The 21,350-nt window shown below is 38.9% G+C and overlaps 1 protein-coding gene across 1 annotated transcript in view; it reads left to right on the top strand.

Moving 5' to 3' along the window:
• Positions 1–21,350, top strand: part of AGBL1 (AGBL carboxypeptidase 1) — an 829,700-nt gene that overhangs the window by 455,651 nt on the left and 352,699 nt on the right. The window contains exons 20-21 of the mRNA XM_055277333.2: positions 3,082–3,213; positions 9,167–9,343. Of these exons, the coding sequence (XP_055133308.2) occupies positions 3,082–3,213; positions 9,167–9,343 (309 nt within the window). The remainder of the gene's footprint in view (positions 1–3,081; positions 3,214–9,166; positions 9,344–21,350) is intronic.

Raw genomic sequence — 21,350 nt, 5'->3', positions numbered from 1 at the left:
TCAACCTATCTGTGTCTTTATATTTAAAATGAACTTTGTGTAGGCAGAATATATTTGATCTTTCTTATTTATCCAATCTGATACTCTTTACCTTTTAATTAGTGTGTTTTGACCATTTACAATAAGTAAGATTATTGATATGTTTGAGTTGAAATCTACCATTTTGCTGTTTTCTATTTTTTCATGTGTTCTTAGAGCTTCCTATCTTTTCTGCTTTCTCTTTTATTCATTGAGTATTTTTATGATCCCAATTTATCTCCACATTTGAATTATTATTCATACCCCTTAAAAGTAATTTAGTGTTTGCCCTATTGTTTACAATATCTATCTTTAATTAATTAGAGTCTACCTTGAGATAACATACTGCTTCATCTCTACTACAAGGACCTTATGACAGTATATTACCATTTATTTTTCTCACATTTTATAATATGATTGTGATACATTTACTTTTACATATGCTATAAACATGCACTATATTGCTACTATTTTTCTTTAGACTGTCAGTTGTGTTTTAGAGAAATTAAAGTCAAGAAAAAAAAGAAAAATATTTTACTGTCTTGTGTTTCATTTCCATTCTTTTAATGTTTTGATTCAAAGAGACTGTGACTTTTTGAGACCAAAATGATCTTTGGACCCCAAACTTCTACATCAGGAATTGGAGAAGTTAGAGGCTTTGCCTTATAGTGGGCCATATTGTCCAATGCCCTTTTCATGCACAGCCAAGAAAGATACAGGGAAAATTAAGTACCTCACAAGGAAAGAGTAAATATCTGTAGAAAAAATAATACTGGACAACTACTGCCAGGGAGCAGAACCAGGGTCTAATCAACCAACTGGCCCTACCCAAAGGATACAGGCATCTCACAATGCCTGGATGACAGCATTACAGAATTGTTATGAACCAGCAACTGCTATACCCATCTTCTTCATCCCCTTTGAAACATGAGTGCTACTGGGGATATTATTTCCTCATTCAACCATTTAGGTAGATGAACAGAAAACAGATGGCTTGCCTTTTTGTTCATCGATAAGGAGAAGGCATACACAGGATATAGGAATTATAATGGAATTTTGGGCTGAGACTGATACTGTGATGGAATGGGCTCTTTAGGTGTATCTTCCTTGGAGAATAGGTGAGTGTATTTTGTATGTGGAAGGGAGGGAAACAAATATTTAGACTAGGAGGAGAGATTATTCTAACACTTAGCTTTTGTTGTATAATAAACCACAGCAAAACTTAGTGGCTTAAACAAAAGCTATGCATTATGATTCCTCTGCTCTGAGCCAGGTTGGCTAGGACTGGATGGTCTAAGTTAGATTCATTCACATACCTGGTGGTTGGCTTGATATCAGCTAGGTCAATCGGGATGACTTTGCAGAGAGTCTCATCATCCAGCAGCCCAGCCTATGTTTACTCACATGACGGCTGTTGCAAGGTTCCTGGGAACAGCAAGACAGCAAACCCCTTACTATGCCTCAGCTTGCATCATATTTGCTCATTCTTATCGACCAAAAGATGCTACATAGCTGTATTACTCTGTTCTTATGCTGCTAATAAAGACATAAGTGAGACTAGGTAATTTATAAAGAGGTTTAATTGGCTCACAGTTGCACATGGCTGGGGAGGCCTCACAATCATGGTGGAGGGCAAATGAGGGGCAAAGTCACATCTTACATGGCAGCAGGCAAGAGAACAAATACAGAGGAATTCCCCTTTATAAAACCATCAGGTCTCATGACACTTATTCACTATCATGAGAACAGCATGGGAAAGACCTAACCCCATGATTTAATTGCCCTTGGCATGTGGAGATTATTACAATTCAAGGTGAGATTTGGGTGGGAACACAGCCAAACCATATCAATGGCTAAGCGCATATTCAAGAGGTGAAGAAATGTACTCCACCTATTGATGAAGATGAAACATAGTCTACTGCAAAGGGTCATGCATACAAGAATAGAAAAAAAGTTGTGGTCTTTTTTAGATTTCATTATTTTTCTCCATTATTAGCATCTCTCCTTATAATAAGATTTTGCATCACTGCCTTTGTCATATGATTTGCAGAACCTCCCTGTAGGAGGAGTGTACTTCCCCACACCACTGATAAAATTGGTTATGTGACTTTCTTTGACCAGTGGACTATGAGCTGATATGATGTTTGCCATGCTTCAGTAGAAGCTTTAATGGCCATTACCTGATTCTACCTTTGACCATTTTTCCCCTCTACCACAAGAGTAGCATGTTTCAAATTAGGGCTTCTTTAGCCTGGATCCTAGAATGAAGAAAACATACAGAACAGAGTCATAGCTGATCTCTAGTATGAATGAAAAGTAATCCTTTGTTTGATAAGCCACTGTGTTCTGATGGTCATTCTTTTCCACATCAGAACCTAGAGAAAAATTATAGTGATTGATTAGCTTCTGTTTTTGTATATTTCACCAGTTCCCTTTAGATGGATCTTTCCTATTGACTTTTAATTTTTTTTTAACCTTCAAGTTCAGGGGTACAATTACAGATTTGTTGCACAGGTAAACTCGTGTCATGGAGCTGTGTTGTACAGACTATTTCCTCACCCCGGTATTAAGCCTAGTACCCATTAGTTATTTTTCCTTATCCTCTCCCTCCTCCCACTCTCCACCCTCTGAAATGCCCCAGCATGTGTGTTTTTCTCCTCTATGTGTCCATGTGTTCTCATCAAATTGTTTAAAATGCTCATAGATATCTTAAAATGCCCTTGTTCCTATTTTCTTTTCCAGCTTTGCCCATGCCTCCTACCCAGTCACAAGTAAATTTATCAAAAGAGCTATACATGACTTGTGTTTCTTCGTATTCTATTCACTCCTAAGACCCTTAAAGTCTACATTCTCCCCTGATAACTCATCAATACAATCAATGCCACTCTTGCCAAAGACACCAATGATCCCCACATGGCTGTTCTGCTAACTCAACAGCATCTGAGAAAGTTGACATTTTAAACTTTCTTTGAGCAATGGAACATGAGTAGATATGATGTAAGTGAATTTAAGAAACCATTGACCTGACCTGGTTTTATTTTCTCCTTTGTTGGGCTATTGTAGGTTTTCTGTGACTTCCATGGCCACTCCCAAAAGAAGAATGTGTTCCTTTATGGCTGTAGCATCAAGGAAACCTTGTGGCAAGCAGCATGTACTGTAGGCACATCTACTATCCTAGAGGATGTCAACTACAGGGTAAGCCGCTGCAGGGAATGACATCAGACATGCTGTGTTCATATTCTTTATTCTTACCTTTAGCCCTTTTAGGACTCTGTAAATTGACCAAATACAGATGATAAATTGAGAAGCATTTATTCTTGAAAATTGCTAGAACTTCATGTAAGAACAGCAGGGGTCTGTAACCTTCTTGAGTGGGGCTGCTCCTGACACCACTCTATTTGGTCATCAAGAATGCAGTTTTACCAACAGAAGGATAGCCACACACACACACACACACACAGAGCCAGAAATTTACAAGGAAGACCTTAGAAATGAGAGAGCCATAGAAAAGCTAAGATAGGCTCTCTATAAATACATGGTGTATTAAGCCATTCTTGCATTGCTGAGACAGGATAAATTATAAAGAAAAGAGGTTTAATTGGCCCATGGTTCTGCAGGCTGTTTGGGAAGGATAATGTTGGCATCTGCTTCTAGGGAGGCCTCAGGAAGCTTCCAATCATGGTAGAAGGTGAAAGGGGAGCAGGCACTTCACATGTGAGAACAGAGCCAGGAAAAGAGTCAGGGGGAGGTGCCACACACTTTTAGACTACTAGATCTCATGAGAATTCACTCATTATTGCATGACAGCACCAAGAAGATGATGCAAAACCATTCATGGGAAATCCACTCCTGTAATCCAGTCACCTCCTACCAGGCCCCACCTCTAACACTGGGAGTTACATTTCATCATGAGTTTTGGTGGGGACATGTATCTAAACTACATCACATGGATTATGGAAAAATATATGTCTCTAGAGGGACCCAAGAGGGCCCAGTGAGAAATAAAGTCCAAAGAGACTTAAGAACTGCCACAATTTTGAATGTCTTCCCAAATCACATACAAATCAATCAACAGAGAGTGGAAGACTTATGCACTCAAGATATTTGAGCACTACATTTGCCCAAATTATTGTATAACCACTATGCTAAGCAGCCACAGATGTCAAGCTAAATAATTTAAATAAGAATGTAGAAACTGTGTAGAGACATCAGTGGCACACATTGCAGAAGAAAAAAGAAAGAAATATTCTGCAGATTAATCCAGGAAAGTAGTTAAAAATTTAAAGACATTTAAAAAATAGAATCCAGAGATGCCAAAAAATGTATAATCTATGATGTCCAGTTTTCAACCAAAAATTAGAATTTTGTGAAGAATCAAGTATGTGAAATCCATGCTCAGGAAACAAAGCAGTCAGAAGAAATAGAGTGGGCCAACATGTTGGATTCATAATTATTTCCAAGCAACTGTTAAAATATGTTCAAATAATTAAAGAAAATTATGTTCAAAAGTTAATGGCAAAATATGATGACCATTACTCAATACATATGGAATCTTGATGGAGAATTAAGAACAGAAATAAGGAAGGAAGGAAGGAAGAAAGGAAGGAAGGAAGGGAAGACGAGGGGAGAGAAGGGGAGGGGAAGGGAGGGGAGGGAGGAAGGAAGGAAGGAAGGAAGGAAGGAAGGAAGGAAGGAAGGAAAGAAGGAAAGAAGGAAGGAGGGAGACAGTGTTGAAAACTATCATAACCAACATGAAAAATTCACTAGATGGGATTGTCAGCAGATTTGAGATGGCAAGATAGTAGAGAATGAATCAGTAATTTGATGATTAACCCCAAATTATTCAATTCAAATAACAGAGAAAACAAGATTAAAGAAAAGTAAAGAGCTGTAGAGACCTATAGGATAGCATAAAGCATATCAACCAACATGTAATGGGAGGACCAAAAAGAGAGGAAAATAGATGTCTGAAAAAATATTTGAAGATATAATGAGAGAAGAAGATCACATAGGAGGAACAAAACATATGAGACATATAGAATCAAACAACAAAATGGCAAATGTAAATCCAAAAATATCAATGATGACATTAAATATGAATGAACAAACCCTCATTCCAAAGGCAGAGATTGTAAGACCAGATTTAAAAAATAGGTTCAAGTATATATTGTCTATAAATGACACGCTTTTGATTCAATAATGCAAACAGGTTAAAAGTTAAAAGATGGAAAAAGATACACCATGCAAATGGTAACCATAATAAAGATGGTTATATTGACATAAGTCAAAATACACATTAAAAGAAGAAATATTACTAGGGCTAAGGGTGCAATTCACAATACTGAAACAAATAGTTAATCAGCAAGGTGTAACAATTATAAATGTATGTGAATATATATACTCTGAAATACAAGAAGAAAAAGTTGAAAGAAGGCATTTAAAATTTAATAATAATAGTTGAATATTTTAGTAATCTTCTCTCAGCAAAGGATAGAACAACCAAAAAGAAAATTCGTATAGAGAACACCTGACCTAACTTACATATAACAGTTCTTTTCAAAACAAAAGAATGTATATTCTTTTTGAGTGCACATCAAAATTTCTCCAGCATAGATCCTATAATAGGTTATTAAATAAATATCAATATATCTTAAGGGACGGAAACCATGCACAGAATATTCACCTACACAACAGAATTAAATTATAAATTAAAAACTTTCATAAGAAACCTGGGATATCTCTGATTATTTGGAAATTAAACAATTTGTATCAAATTAACTTATGGATCAAAGAGAAAATCAATGGGTAATTAGAAAATATTTTTAAGTGAATAAAAATAAAAACTCAATATGCGAAAATTTATAGTATGCTGTAAAAATAGTACATAGAAGGAACTTTGTAATTTAGAATATTTAGAAATGCAGAAAGATCTAAAATCAATAATCTAAGCATCCACATTCAGAAACAAGAAAAAGAAGTGCAAATAAATCCCAAAGTATAAGAGAGAACAAAATAAAAGCCAAAGTAAGATCAATGAAATAAAAATAATATGAACAATAGAGAATCCATAAAGAACATGCTTTTTATTCAATAATTCATAATTTGATTTCTTAAAATGGTCAACAAAATGATCATCATTTAGCTAGACAAAGAAAAGAAAGAAGATACAAGTTACCAAAATTGGGATTGAAAGAAGGGACATCACTACAGATCTCACGAAGTAAAAAAGAATATCATTAACAACTATATGCCAACAAGTGAATACGTTCTTAGGAGAACACAGACTACCGAAACTGACTCAAGGACACATGGACAATCTGATGAGGTTTATTTTAAGTGGAAAGAAGAATTAGTAATTAAAACTCCCCACAAATGGAAGTCTAGGCCCAAATGGCTTTGTTGATACATTCTATCAATCTCTTAAGAACAAAATAGTGCTAATTATAAAAACATGCTTTCAGAAAATAGAGGAGAAACACTTGCCAACTCATTTTATGAGGTCTGTGTTATCCTGATACCAAAGCCAAAATGAGGACATCACAAGAAAAGACAGCTAAAGCCCAATATTTATTATAAACAGACAATAAAGTATTATTCAGTACTGAAAAGGAATGAGCTATCAAGCCATGAAGAGACATGGAAGAACCTTAAACGGATATTACTAAGTTAAAGAAAACAACCTGAAAAGGCTACATACTGTATTTCCAGCTGTATGACATTCTGGAGAAAGCAAAACTATGGAGACTAAAAAGATCAGGGTTGCCAGGAGTTTGGAAGGCAGGAAGGATAAATAAGTGGAACACAGGGGATTCTTAGGGCAGTAAAACTACTTTGGATAATACTGTAATATTGAGTACACATCATTATACATTTTTTCAAACCTGTAAGATGTACAACACCAAAAGTGAAGAGAATCCTCATGTAAACTACAGACTTTGAGTGATGATGTTTCTATGTAGGTTCAGCAGTTACAACAAACCTACCACTCTGGTGAGGGATGTCAATGTTGGGGGAGTCCACGCATGTACAGGAGTGGGGGGCATATGGAAAATCTCTGCATCTTCCTTCTCAATTTCGCTGTGGACCTAAAACTGCTTTAAATAAAGCCTTTTTATTTTTTTTTAAAAAGAGAGAGATACAACCTAAGGAAGAAAAAAATGGTTTCACTTAAGTAAAAAAGGAAAAGTCACTTAAACAATGTAAGAGTAAACTTTTGCAACATGGTACGCCAATGTTAAATTAAAACTATTTGCAAGTATTATTGATCACTTTAGTTGCAGGATATAGAAACAATATATTTATGTCTATTTGACCAGCCCCCCCAGGGGTCTGGATTAGCAGATTCTATTTATTTTAGCAAATAATTATGTAGTACCCTCTATGAGCAACATACCGCTCGATGTGTAGGGATTTTCCTGTGAATAAGACACAGACCTGCCCTCCTGGAAATTCTAGGCTTCTGAGGAGATAGAAAACAAACAACTAATACATACACAATAATTCAGTTGTAATTGTAATGAGCACTTTGAAGGAACAAATAGATTGAGGGATTATAGGAAGGGGGGGACAAGAGTGGATAAGATGAAATCAATTAGGAGGCAATTGTAGACACTCAAGTGAAGACAATATTAGCATTCTATTTCCCGAGGCTATGTAGGAATTTAGAGATCATAGTGAATTATATTAATAATTATGCTAATATATTTATATAATATATAATTTATAAGATAATTAATAATTATAACTAACAGTTACATTTAACATGAGGACAGTAAGCACCAGAGAGAGTAAGAGATTTGCTCAATGTTCTAGAAATTAACAAAACTTCATCTCTTTAAAAACAACTTTCATTTATATTCCCATTAACTTGTTACGCTTCTCTACTTTCTTCCTGTAATTTGTCTAAAAGCCTAAGGCTTCACTATTGTCTAATGTATGTAATTTTATATTATGTGTTAGTTTATGCATATTCTGCCAGCGCTAAAATGAGAGAATCCTTCTTGTTAATGTCATAAAAGTTCTGGGACTAATTGCAGTATTTCTGCTGACTCAGAACTGTGTATACTATCAACTCTGAGCCATGTCCTCTGGGGAGGAGGTCCAGTGGCTGGAAGATCCCTTTCTGTCAATCAGGGTGTCAAGTGTCTAGAGATGCCTTCTAAATGGAGATTAAGTAGTCGTAAATAAAATATTTTTACCCCAAGAAAAGGTGGAATATATGAACCCAGAGAGGATGGATTTTCAGGAGTTTCATATTGATCAAGCCTCAGATTTTTGGCTTAGAAGATGAGATGAAAAAGTTCATTTTGGCAATTATATACTCTTAGGAAAGAAGTGAACTACATGTGCTTCTTCTCTAGAATCATCACTGGCCCCTTTGGCCTTGTCAAATAAGTGAACAGTCCCTAGTCTGACCCTGCTAAGTAACAGTGAGGCTGGATGTAGTCTGTAAATTTCAAGTCCCTGTGAAATCTGAGGCTTTCGGTAGTCTCAACTCTTTCATGGACGAGGCCAAATGTATATGTGCAGCCTTGGTCCACAGCAATGCAGGAATTGAAAGATTATGGAGTTGGCCAGGTTGGCATTTGGATTCCTTTCTAGCAACTTTATGGTTTTCTGGACTTCAGCTATTTATTTCTAAATTTTTTTTTTTTTTTTTTTTTTTGAGATGCAGTCTCACTCTGTCTCCCAGGCTGGAGTGCAGTGGCGCAATCTCGGCATACTGCAACCTCCATCATCTGGGTTCAAGGGATTCTCCTACCTCAGCCTCCTGAGTAAGCTGGGATTACAGGTGCCCGCCACCACATCCAGCTAATTTTTGTATTTTTAGTAAGACGGGGTTTCACCATGATGGCCAGGCTGGTTTTGAACTCCTGCCCTCAGGTGATCCACCTGCCTCAGCCTCCCAGAGTGCTGAGATTACAGGCATGAGCCACTGCTCCCGGCCTATTTCTAACTTTTCTAAGCCTGTTTCCTCATCTGCAAAATGATTTTTAAAAAGTGATAGCCATTTCTTAGGGTTAATAAATGATTTAAAGTAACGAGTATTTTATATATAGATGCTTAACAATGTTGAGAAGCTATTTTTATGATGACTATCCCTAGTCACCCACAACTAATCATAGTTTGATTTTTGTTTTTATTGTAGACTCTTCCCAAAATCCTTGATAAGCTAGCACCAGCATTCACAATGAGCAGCTGCAGCTTCCTCGTGGAGAAATCTCGAGCTTCTACGGCCCGGGTGGTGGTGTGGAGAGAGATGGGGGTGTCCAGAAGCTACACCATGGAAAGCAGCTACTGTGGCTGCAACCAGGGCCCTTATCAGGTATGTGAGGCTGCAGGACACCCATACTTTCTGTCCAGCAACAATACATAGAAATTATAGACAGCTCGTACCTGCTTTCTCACCTAAAAGGAGAAGAACGCTCCAAGTAGAGTTTGGTGCTCCCTTGCCTTGAAAAACTGGTTCAACAATTGCTTTCACCTGCAGGATCATCTATGTTGATCCTGGAAGCAATGCGTGCATGCTTTCCAATATGGTTCCTCAATCAGCTGCCCTCACCAGCAAGCAGCTGTGAGCCTCTCTTTGACACCCATCCCCAACTTTTACAGAACCTCTGCTTGCCTGGCTCTGTTATATGCATAAAATTCTTGCCTTCTGCAACAAGTGGACTAGTTCTATGTACATCATAAAGGGCGTAGGTCAGTGTGTAGATATTGTTGGTACATATATCTATTGCGTTTCCATCTTCCACATCAATCTAAATCCGTAGTTCTCTTTGTTATCCTGCTGTCTCCAGAGCACACGAAAATGTGTGCATGGCGTGGGTCTCCCAGAATGAGTGGGTTTTGGACTCATATGCTAGTGTTGAGAGAAAGTGCTCTTGTATAAATCACATTCTTTCTACAGCTATATTAGCTGCATGAGCAGCTGGATAGCTGCTACAGCAGGCTGTTCTGGCTGCTTTTCCCACTCCCCCATAGAGAAGCATAAATAAAGGACATTTTGACAGTGCCAGGGTAATAGACTCTTGTAAATTTCTCAGGCAAGCTGACAGACTGCTCCTTGGTGACTTCCATTCAACCCTAAGAATACCTGGATCTCACCAGCATTAAGCTCATTGTGTTGGCTTTGATAGTCTCCTGGAACAGCTAGGAAGCACTTGGCATCTATGCAATCCTGAGCTTGTAGAAATCTGTTAGTTACCAAAGAGAGTACAGGGTGTGACAGGCAATGCACATTATCTAACTTCTCACATAGTTGAAGATTTTTTTTTAACTCAGGGCTACCATACCACCCATTTTGACTATTAATTCTGTCAAATAGCCACTTAGTCTAAAGACTTGCTTCAAATAATTGTTTTGTTACTGAATTAATAAATTCTTAGACTGAATTAATCCTATTCACCCACATTAATGTAAATGAAGAATAAGAAGAGCTGAAATCATTGGATGAGCATGAGATTGGGCATCAAGAGATCTCACTCTTTCACTTACCAGCAGTGTTGAGAGCTACTTACTTCTAGGAACCTATTTTTTTCATATATCAAATGCAGATTTTAATAAGGACTCCTTTTATCCTGCTGTACAAGATTTTGTAAGGACTAAAAGAAAACATATATGTGAATATACATGGAGGTTATATAATCAGGAATCTGTTCACTCCCTTATCATTCAAAACATATAAGATTGGGAAAAAAAAAGCTTTAAATATTGTGACTTTAAGGCCTTATGGACATAGGTTTGTGTCTCTCTCTGTATATGTGTCTTGATGGGAAGGGGCCTGTCATTTGTTTAAAGGACAACTCCATGTAACTCTTCAGAGATGTATTGGCTTGGTGACTTTCATTGAGTTTGTTTCTCCAAGCACCAGTTCGAACAAACAGCTTCTAGTCACATAAGTATCAATGCCATTCACAATAAATCAACTGGAAACTCAAAGTTCTCTGGAGCTGTTTGAAAATGAAATGACTCATAGGTTCAGGCCCTCACCAACTCTCTACCGTGCAGTGTACATAGAGGCTGTTGGAGAGGACAAAGAATGAAAGAGCTCGCCCAGTGGATGGCCTTCAGGTATTGGCACAGCATTTATCCTGTGAAATTTTCCAAATGGCTTTTGCATGGGGTCACTAGAAGGAAGAATGGAGGGAGAACTGGCTAGAGAAAGCCCTAAGAGTGCCAGACCTGGTTTTGGTTTAACAATCCCATTCTCTATATGAAACACCTCTCCAAATGTATTAGTTTTCTCCTTCTCTTTGTTTTCCTGTCCTTACAAACATTGTTGAGTAACTGAGCAGAATCACAGGCAGTGATACTCACAGGGGATGGTGAGTAATTTTACATATGGGAAGGCCCACCCCATGGGAAGGAAGCCAGCCTGGAGTTGGGTATTTTGGTGATTTTTGCATAAGGTACATAATGCAGTCTATGAGCTATAAAGCAGTATAGAAATTTCCATCCTGAACATATTGCAGATGCTTTTTGTACATTGGGAAGCTGAGTCCCAGTTGAGTCTTGAGGTTATTATTCTAAAGTCATCTTTCCATTTTTTTGTTTAGTATTACCATTTATCCAAAAGATGGAGGATACTTAAATACACCCGTGAGGGGCATTCTTTCCTTCCTTCATAAGAATATAAATATTTTTGCAGTTTCTCTGGTTAATGCAGCTTTAAAGTAGTTCCAATCATTTCTCCCCCAGCACACTAAGTACCTGATTTGTAAGTATTGAAATGAAATATCATTCTTTACAGTGACATTTATATTGGAACTGCATTAAAGAACATAAGCTATTACCTTAAAATAATGATTATTAATATGATATTTTCTCTTCTATTTTCCAGTCTATAGTTGGCTAATTAGAAAAAAAAATTATCCTGCTCTTGTTTCTTTGGGATACAGTCTCTGTTGCTAGGCCATACACTGAGATCTATAACTTGTATTTCATGTGGAAATCCCACCCAATGAGAGATTTACTTTACCTATTAGGGACAGACCCAAAGCTATTGAGGCTGTTGAGGAAAAAGCCAAAATGAAATGATGCGTTCTTAGGAGGCTCATTTTTTTAGAGGCATCCAGTCTATGTGGACAGCTGTGGGTTTCACACTGAGTGTTTGTGACCTGAGGTCATACACGTGGTGTGTTTGCATACACAAAGGCATGTGGCTGGGCCCCAGGGGTTGCTGGTAGCTTAGGAGGAAGATGTGAGACCCTCTACCCAAGCAGGCTGTTGACTTGCTCCTTGCAACGCTGCTGACTTGGACAGCAAGGTGGATCTTAGAGAAGGACAGAAGATGGTAACTCAGCTGAGGTTTGAAGAGTGACTCAACTTGTGTTTAAATTCTCTGCCTGCAAGCTGCATCCTGGTATTGTGGGACCTTCCTGCAGTGCATCCTTTCTACCACCCACAAAGGCTCTTTTAATAACACAAATCTATTCAAGTCACAGTAATGCCCATAATCCTTCTAAGTGTCTTCTTTGTGTCTCGATAAAATCTAGCTCATCATCGTGGTGAGTAAGGCCTTTTACAGTCTCTTCTTTCTTTTTTTTATACTCAATGTTTAGCATAGTATAAAGTAGGTATTAAAAATGTATGATGGCTGACAAGTGAGTAAGTGAACAAGTAAATGAATGGCAATTTCCAGGCCCACAAATGATTATCCTCACTGTCCTTGAGTAAGTAGAAAAAGAGAAGAAATTATTTGGTCCAAATGTGATCAGATGCCATTCTAAAATGGAGATTTTAAGAGTTGTTGCAATGGGTGGAGATGGAACACGTGTGGGTGAGAGAATGAAAGACATAACAATGCAGGGCTGAGACCTCAGACCTGCCACTAGATATGATTTGAGAGCACCCAATGGATTATTTCCAACAGTAAGGCAATTCTAGTTCAGGTATGGAATCTCTTATGGACACATTCTAATAACAGATGATAATTAGGCAGAAAGACTTCCATCCATACATGTAGTAGATGCTGCAGTCCACCCTCGAGATCTCTCCTTAGGACCCAGGCACTCATTTCCCCTGGTTGTTCACAGCTATGTCTATAACCAGGAATTGCTTGTAACTAAAGGACCCCATCTTGCCCAAAAGCTATGGCTCCTCCCTACCTGCAGCCCATCCAATAGCTGATCTGTGGGGAAACAAAAGCCTTATCTCTTTGCTTCAGTTGGGATGACTCCAAAGGGCCATTCCAGCTCTAGATCACCCTGTAGGATCAGCTGGCACCTCTGTTGCAATTCCCTTGTGGTTCAACCTCCCCCTCTGCCCAACTTTGTTTCCCTAGTAACTCAGAGGTATTGTTAACAGCAAGCGCTCCCCAAAAGTCCTTCTATATGCAAATCTCAGCATCTCAGAGGCTGTTTCCTGCTGTAAACAACTTATAAAAGTATTTCAAAAAGGCTTAGATGATAAAACATGCATGCTGGAACTAAGCACTTAAATTGTTGGAGATAGTTTAGTGGGGATGAGTTTCATATAGGAAATTCAATAATCGGAACTCCGTGTTCAAGGCTCCCAGTGGCCCTTCATTCACTCCACTTGCTTTAGCTGTTTGGGGAACAAAGCCCTCTACTACAAAACTAGAGACTGCAGATCAGAGCAAGGTTTCTTGCAGTAGCCCAGACTGTAGGCTGGGTGTATTTATTTTCTGTGGCTGCCGTAACAGAATACCACAACTTGGATGGCTTAAAACAACATAAATCTGTTATCTCACAGATCTGGAAGATAAAAGCCTGAAATCAAGGTGTTGGCAGTGTGATGTTCTCTCTAAAGAAAACTGTTTCATGCCTTTCTTTGAGCTTCTTGTATTGCCAGATAGCCTTGGTGTTTTTTGGCTTGTCAATGCATCACTACAATTTCTTCCTTTATCATCACATGGCCTTCTCTACTTGTTAACCTCTATCTCTGTGTCTCCCCTCTTCTTCTTATAAGGACACCAGATATATTGGAATAAGAGCCCACCTTACTCCAGGATGACCTCATCTTAACTTAATTAATTATATCTGTAGTGACCCTATTTCCAAATAAGCTCATATTCTGACATTCTGATAAGGAGATAAATTTGGGCATTGGGCAAGATACCATTCAACCTAATAAACTGGGTCACAAAAGAAAATATAAAATTCTCTCCAAGAATTAGGGAAGGTTTTTATTTCTGTCTCCATATTGCCATGCAGTGAAGCCCTAAATATGTTATAACAGTTCTTATTTTCTCTCTACCTCATGATGAGGAAAATGAAAAGTTTCAGATTTTCTTGGAACATCTTGGAAGACAAATTTGAGACTCATGGCATGTATGAGTGCTGATTAAGGCTGCTCCGGCGTTATAATACACAATGTTAAGGTAGCGATAATAACAAACATGTCTATCATACTTGTGTGCTAAGCCCTTTACATCTCTTAAATTACTTCATGTCTGCTATTGTACAACAAAGCTCTGCAAAATCAGTTTTATTATTATTCTCATTATTCCTATTTTACAAATGAGGCCACTCAGAGAGGTTAAGTAACTTGCTCAAGGTCCCACAGCTAGAAGTTTTCGAGCCAGGATTTGAAGACAGACAGATATGTTGCTGGGATCTTTGCTTTTACTTCATGCTTTCTGTCTAGTAGAATGTGGTTGGTAAAAGGGCCCTGGGCTTTGGAAGCAGGAGACCCACCTTCTGCACTTGGCTGTAATTAAGCAGATCTGCAGCAACAGATGAGCCACATAATCTCTCTGGGTCACAGTTTTCTTATTTATAATAGGAAGACAGAATTGGAACTAAAAGATAGGTGTGGTTCCTGCTACATTATGTTGACCAAGTTCTTTGCTGGGTATCCAAGAGACTTATGGATCACCCAGACCATGGTGACCAGTGTAATGTGAAGCCCTTAAAAATCTTATGCAATTTTTCTTTTTTTTCTTGTACTTCATTTTTTTATATATACTTTAAGTTCTAGGGTACATGTGCACAACGTATGGGTTTGTTACATATGTATACATGTGCCATGTTGGTGTGCTGCACCCATTAACTCGTCATTTACATTAGGCATATCTCCTAATGCTATCCCACCCCCTCGCCCCAACCCGCAACAGGCCCCAGTGTGTGATGTTCCCCTTCCTGTGTCCAAGTGTTCTCATTTTTCAATTCCCACCTGTAAGTGAGAACATGCAGTGTTTGGTTTGTCCCTGTGATAGTTGGCTGAGAATGATGCTTTCCAGCTTCATCCATGTCCCTACAAAGGATGTGAACTCGTCCTTTTTTATGGCTGCATAGTATTCCATGGTGTATGTGTGCCACATTTTCTTAATCCAGTCTATCATTGTTGGACATTTGGGTTGATTCCAAGTCTTTGCTATTGTGAATAGTGCCACAATAAACATATGTGTGCATTTGTCTTTATAGCAGCATGATTTGTAATCCTTTGGGTATATACCCAGTAATGGGATGGCTGGGTCAAATGATATTTCTAGTTCTAGATCCTTGAGGAATCGCCATACTATCTTCCACAATGGTTAAACCAGTTTACAGTATCACCAACAGTGTAAAAGTGTTCCTATTTCTCCACATCCTCTCCAGCACCTGTTGTTTCCTGACTTTTTAATGATCGCCATTCTAACTGGTGTGAGATGGTATCTCATTGTGATTTTGATTTGCATTTCTCTGATGGCCAGTGATGATGAGCATTTTTTCATGTGTCTGTTGGTGGCATAAATGTCTTCTTTTGAGAAGTGTCTGTTCATATCCTTCACCCACTTTTTGATGGGGTTGTTTTTTTCTTGTAAATTTGTTTGAGTTCATTGTAGATTCTGGATATTAGCCCTTTGTCAGATGAGTAGATTGCAAAAATTTTCTCCCGTTCTGTAGGTTGCCTGTTCACTCTGATGGTAGTTTCTCTTGCTGTGCAGAAGATCTTTAGTTTAATTAGATCCCATTTGTCAATTTTGGCTTTTGTTGCCATTGCTTTTGGTGTTTTAGACATGAAGTCCTTGCCCATGCCTATGCTCTGAATTGTATTGCCTAGGTTTTCTTCTAGGGTTTTTATGGTTTTAGGTCTAATATTTAAGTCTTCAGTCCATCTTGAATTAATTTTTGTTTAAGGTATAAGGAAGGGATCCAGTTTCAGCTTTCTACATATGGCTAGCCAGTTTTCCCAGCACCGTTTATTAAATAGGGATTCCTTTCCCCATTTCTTTTTTTGTCAGGTTTGTCAAAGATCAGATGGTTGTAGATGTGTGGTATTCTTTCTCAGGGCTCTGTTCTGTTCCATTGGTCTATATCTCTGTGTTGGTACCAGTACCATGCTGTTTTGGTTACTGTAGCCTTGTAGTATAGTTTGAAGTCAGGTTGAGTGATGACTCCAGCTTTGTTCTTTTGGCTTAGGATTGTCTTGGCCATGTGGGCTCTTTTTTGGTTCCATATGAACTTTAAAGTAGTTTTTTTCCAATTTTGTGAAGAAAGTCATTGGTAGCTTGATGGGGATGGCATTAAATCTATAAATTACCTTTGGCAGTATGGCCATTTTCATGATATTGATTCTTCCTATACATGAGCATGGAACGTTCTTCCATTTGTTTGTGTCCTATTTTATTTCGTTGAGCAGTGGTTTGTAGTTCTCCTGGAAGAGGTCTTTCACATCCCTTGTAAGTTGGATTCCTAAGTATTTTATTCTCTTTGAAGCAATTGTGAATGGTAGTTCACTCATAATTTGGCTCTCTGTTTTTCTGTTATTGGTGTATAAGAATGCTTGTGATTTTTGCACATTGATTTTGTATCCTGAGATTTGCTGAAGTTGCTTATCAGCTTAAGGAGATTTTGGGCTGAAACGATGGGGTTTTCTAAATATACAATCATGTCATCTGCAAATAAGAACAATTTGACTTCCTTTTGTCCTAACTGAATACCCTTTATTTCTTTCTCCTGTCTGATTGCCCTGGCCAGGACTTCCAACACTATGTTGAATAGGAGGCATCCCTGTCTTGTGCCAGTTTTCAGAGGGAATACTTCCAGTTTTTGCCCATTCCGTATGATATTGGCTGTGGGTTTGTCATGAATAGCTCTTATTATTTTGAGATATGTCCCATCAATACCTAATTTATTGAGAGTTTTTAGCACGAAGGGCTGTTGAATTTTGCCAAAGGCCTTTTTTGCATCTATTGAGATAATCATAAGGTTTTTGTCTTTGGTTCTGTTTATATGCTGGATTACATTTATTGATTTGTGTATGTTGAACCAGCCTTGCATCCCAGGGATGAAGCCCACTTGATCATGGTGGATAAACTTTTTGATGTGCTGCTGGATTAGGTTTGCCAGTATTTCATTGAGGATTTTTGCATCAACGTTCATCAGGAATAGTGGTCTAAAATTCTCTTTTTTTGTTGTATCTCTGCCAGGCTTTGGTATCAGGATGATGCTGGCCTCATAAAATGAGTTAGGGAGGATTCCCTCTTTTTCTATTGATTAGAATAATTTCAGAAGGAATGATACCAGCTCCTCCTTGTACCTCTGGAAGAATTCGGCTGTGAATCCATCTGGTCCTGAACTTTTTTTGGTTGGTAGGTTATTAATTATTGCCTCAATTTCAGAGCCTGTTATTGGTCTTTTCAGGGATTCAACTTCTTCCTGGTTTAGTCTTGGGAGGGTGAATGTGTCCAGGAATGTTTCCATCTCTTCTAGATTTTCTAGTTTATTTGCATAGAGGTGTTTATATTATTCTCTGATGGTAGTTTGTATTTCTGTGGGATCAGTGGTGATATCCCCTTTATCATTTTTTATTGCATCTATTTGATTCTTCTCTCTTTTCTTCTTTATTAGTCTTGCTAGCAGTCTATCAATTTTGTTGATCTTTTCAAAAAACCAGCTCCTGGATTCAATGATTTTTTAAAGGGGTTTTTGTGTCTCTATCTCCTTCAGTTCTGCTCTGATCTTAGTTATTTCTTGCCTTCTGCTAGCTTTTGAATGTGTTTGCTCTTGCTTCTCTAGTTCTTTCAATTGTGATGTTAGTGTGTCAATTTTAGATCTTTCCTGCTTTCTCTGGTGGGCATTTACTGCTATAAATTTCCCTCTACACATTGCTTTAAATGTGACCCAGAGATTCTGGTATGTTGTGTCTTTGTTCTCATTGGTTTCAAAGAACATCTTTATTTCTGCCTTCATTTCATTATGTACCCAGTAGTCATTCAGGAGCAGGTTGTTCAGTTTCCATGTAGTTGAGTGGTTTTGAGTGAGTTTCTTAATCCTGAGTTCTAGTTGGATGGCACCGTGGTCTGAGAGACAAGTTTGTTATAATTTCTGTTTTTTACTTTTGCTGAGGAGTGCTTTACTTCCAACTATGTGATCAATTTTGGAATAAGTGCAGTGTTTTGCTGAGAAGAATGTACATTCTGTTGATTTGGGGTGGAGAGTTCTGTAGATGTCTGTTACATCCACTTGGTGCAGAGCTAAGTTCAATTCCTGGATATCCTTGTTAACTTTCTGTCTCATTGATCTGTCTAATGTTGACAGTTGGGTGTTAAAGTCTCCCATAATTATTGTGTGGGAGTCTAAGTCTCTTTGTAGGTCTCTAAGGACTTGCTTTATGAATCTGGGTGCTCCTGTATTGGGTGCATATATATTTAGGATAGTTAGCTCTTCTTGTTGAATTGATCCCTTTACCATTATGTAATGGGCTTCTTTGTCTCTTTTGATCTTTGTTGGTTTAAAGTCTGTTTTATCAGAGACTAGAGTTGCAACCCCTGCCTTTTTTGTTTTCCATTTGCTTGGTAGATCATCCTCCATCCCTTTATTTTGAGCCTATGTGTGTCTCTGCACATGAGATGGGTCTCCTGAATACAGCACACTGATGGGTCTTGACTCTTTATACAGTTTGCCAGTCTGTGTCTTTTAATTGGAGAATTTAGCCCATTTACATTTAAGGTAAATATTGTTAGGTGTGCATTTGATCCTGTCATTATAATGCTAGCTGGTTATTTTGCTCATTAGTTGATGCAGTTTCTTCCTAGCCTCAATGGTCTTTACAATTTGGCATGTTTTTGCAGTGGCTGGTACTGGTTGTTCCTTTCCATGTTTAGTGCTTCCTGCAGGAGCTCTTTTAGGGCAGGCCTGGTGGTGCCAAAATCTCTCAGCATTTGCTTGTCTGTAAAGTATTTTATTTCTCCTTCACTTATGAAGCTTAGTTTGGCTGGATATGAAATTCTAGATTGAAAATTCTTTTCTTTAAGAATGTTGAATATTGGCCCCCACTCTCTTCTACCTTATAGAGTTTCTGCTGAGAGATCTGCTGTTAGTCTGATAGGCTTCCCTTTGTGGGTAACCCGACCTTTCTCTCTGGCTGCCCTTAACATTTTTTCCTTCATTTCAACTTTGGTGAATCTGACAATTATGTGTCTTGGATTTGCTCTTCTCAAGGAGTATCTTTGTGGCATTCTCTGTATTTCCTGAATTTGGATGTTGACCTGCCTTTCTAAGTTGGGGAAATTCTCCTGGATAACATCTTGCAGAATATTTTCCAACTTGGTTCCATTCACCCCATCACTTTCAGGTACACCAATCAGATGTAGATTTGCTCTTTTCACATAGTCCCATATTTCTTGGAGGCTTTGTTTCTTTTTACTCTTTTTTCTCTAAACTTCTCTTCTTGCTTCATTTCATTCATTTGATCTTCAGTCACTGACACCCTTTCTTCCAGTTGATCCAATTGGCTGCTGAAGCTTGTGCATTTGTCACATAGTTCTGGTGCCATGGTTTTCAGCTCCACCAGGTCATTTAAGGACTTCTCTACACTGGTTATTCTAGTTAGCCATTTGTTTAATCTTTTTTCAAGGTTTTTAGCTTCTTTGCAATGGGTTCAAATTTCCTCCTTTATCTCGGAGAAGTTTAATCGTCTGAAGCCTTCTTCTCTCAACTCGTCAAAGTCATTCTCCTTCCAGCTTTGTTCCATTGCTGGCGAGGAGCTGTGTTCCTTTGGAGGGGGAGAGGCACTCTGATTTTTAGAATTTTCAGCTTTTCTGCTCTGTTTTTTCCCAATCTTTGTGGTTTTATCTACCTTTGGTTTTTGATGATGGTGACGTACAGATGGGGTTTTGGTGTGGATGTCCTTTCTGTTTGTTAGTTTTCCTTCTAACAGTCAGGACCCTCAGCTGCAGGTCTGTTGGAGTTTGCTGGAGGTCCACTATCAGCAGTGGAGGCTGCAGAGCAGCAAATATTGCTGAACAGCAAATGCTGCTGCCTGATCATTCCTCTGGAAGCTTCATCTCAGAGGGGTACCCGGCCATGTGAGGTGTCAGTCTGCCCCTACTGGGGAGTGCCTCCCAGTTAGGCTACTCAGGGTTCAGGGACCCACTTGAGGAGGCAGTCTGTCCATTCTCTGATCTCAAACTCCATGCTAGGAGAACCACTGCTCTCTTCAATGATGTCAGACAGGGACATTTAATTCTGCAGAGGTTTCTTCTGCCTTTTGTTTGGCTATGCTCTGCCCTCAGAGGTGGAGTCTACAGAGGCAGGCAGGCCTCCTTGAGCTGTGGTGGACTCCACCCAGTTCGAGCTTCCTGGCAGCTTTGTTTACCCACTCAAGCCTCAGCAATGGTGGTTACCCCTCCCTCAGCCTCACTGCCACCTTGCAGTTCAATCTCAGACTGCTGTGCTAGCAATGAGCGAGGCTCCATGGGCTTGGGAACCTCCGAGCCAGGCGCAGGATATAATCTCCTAATGTGCCATTTGCTAAGATGTTGGAAAAGTGCAGTCTTACAGTGGGAGTGATCCGATTTTCCAGGTGCCATCTGTCACAGCTTCCCTTGGCTATGAAAGGGAATTCTCTAAGCCCTTGTGCTTCCTGGGTGAGGCAATGCCTTGCCCTGCTTTGGCTCACGCTTGGTGGGTTGCACCCACTGTCCTGCACCCACTGTCTGACAAGCCCCAGTGAGATGAACCTGGTACCTCAGTTGGAAACACAGAAATCCCATCTTCTGCGTCACTCACGCTGGGAGCTGTAGACTGGAGCTGTTCCTATTCAGCCATCTTGCAACCCCAATTTTTCTTGAGTATGCACGTTTTTCTAGGGAGAGAGCGCTCTGCTTTTAGCACCAATTAGATAGTTGTCAAGTGACTTTGGTTGTTCTATCCACTATTTCCCCCTCTCCTTTTCATTTTATTCTGGCCGGACTTTATTTCACCTTTCCAGGGTATACAAAGAGGGCTGAGAGGAATGTAATATATAAAGTGGCAGCTCTCCATCAGCAGGGCGAATAAGGAGCAGAGTAGATCTTCAGTGAAAGAGCCACTTTGTTTATATCAGGGAACCTCCTAGGTTGCTTCCTTTTCTCATTTCACTTCCTCTTGACTTCTCTCCTC

The sequence above is a fragment of the Symphalangus syndactylus genome, chromosome 5 (assembly GCF_028878055.3).
Source record: "Symphalangus syndactylus isolate Jambi chromosome 5, NHGRI_mSymSyn1-v2.1_pri, whole genome shotgun sequence".
NCBI lineage: Eukaryota > Metazoa > Chordata > Mammalia > Primates > Hylobatidae > Symphalangus > Symphalangus syndactylus.
The sequence above is the reverse complement of the archived record's forward strand: the minus strand, read 5'-3'. Positions and strand labels throughout refer to the sequence as shown.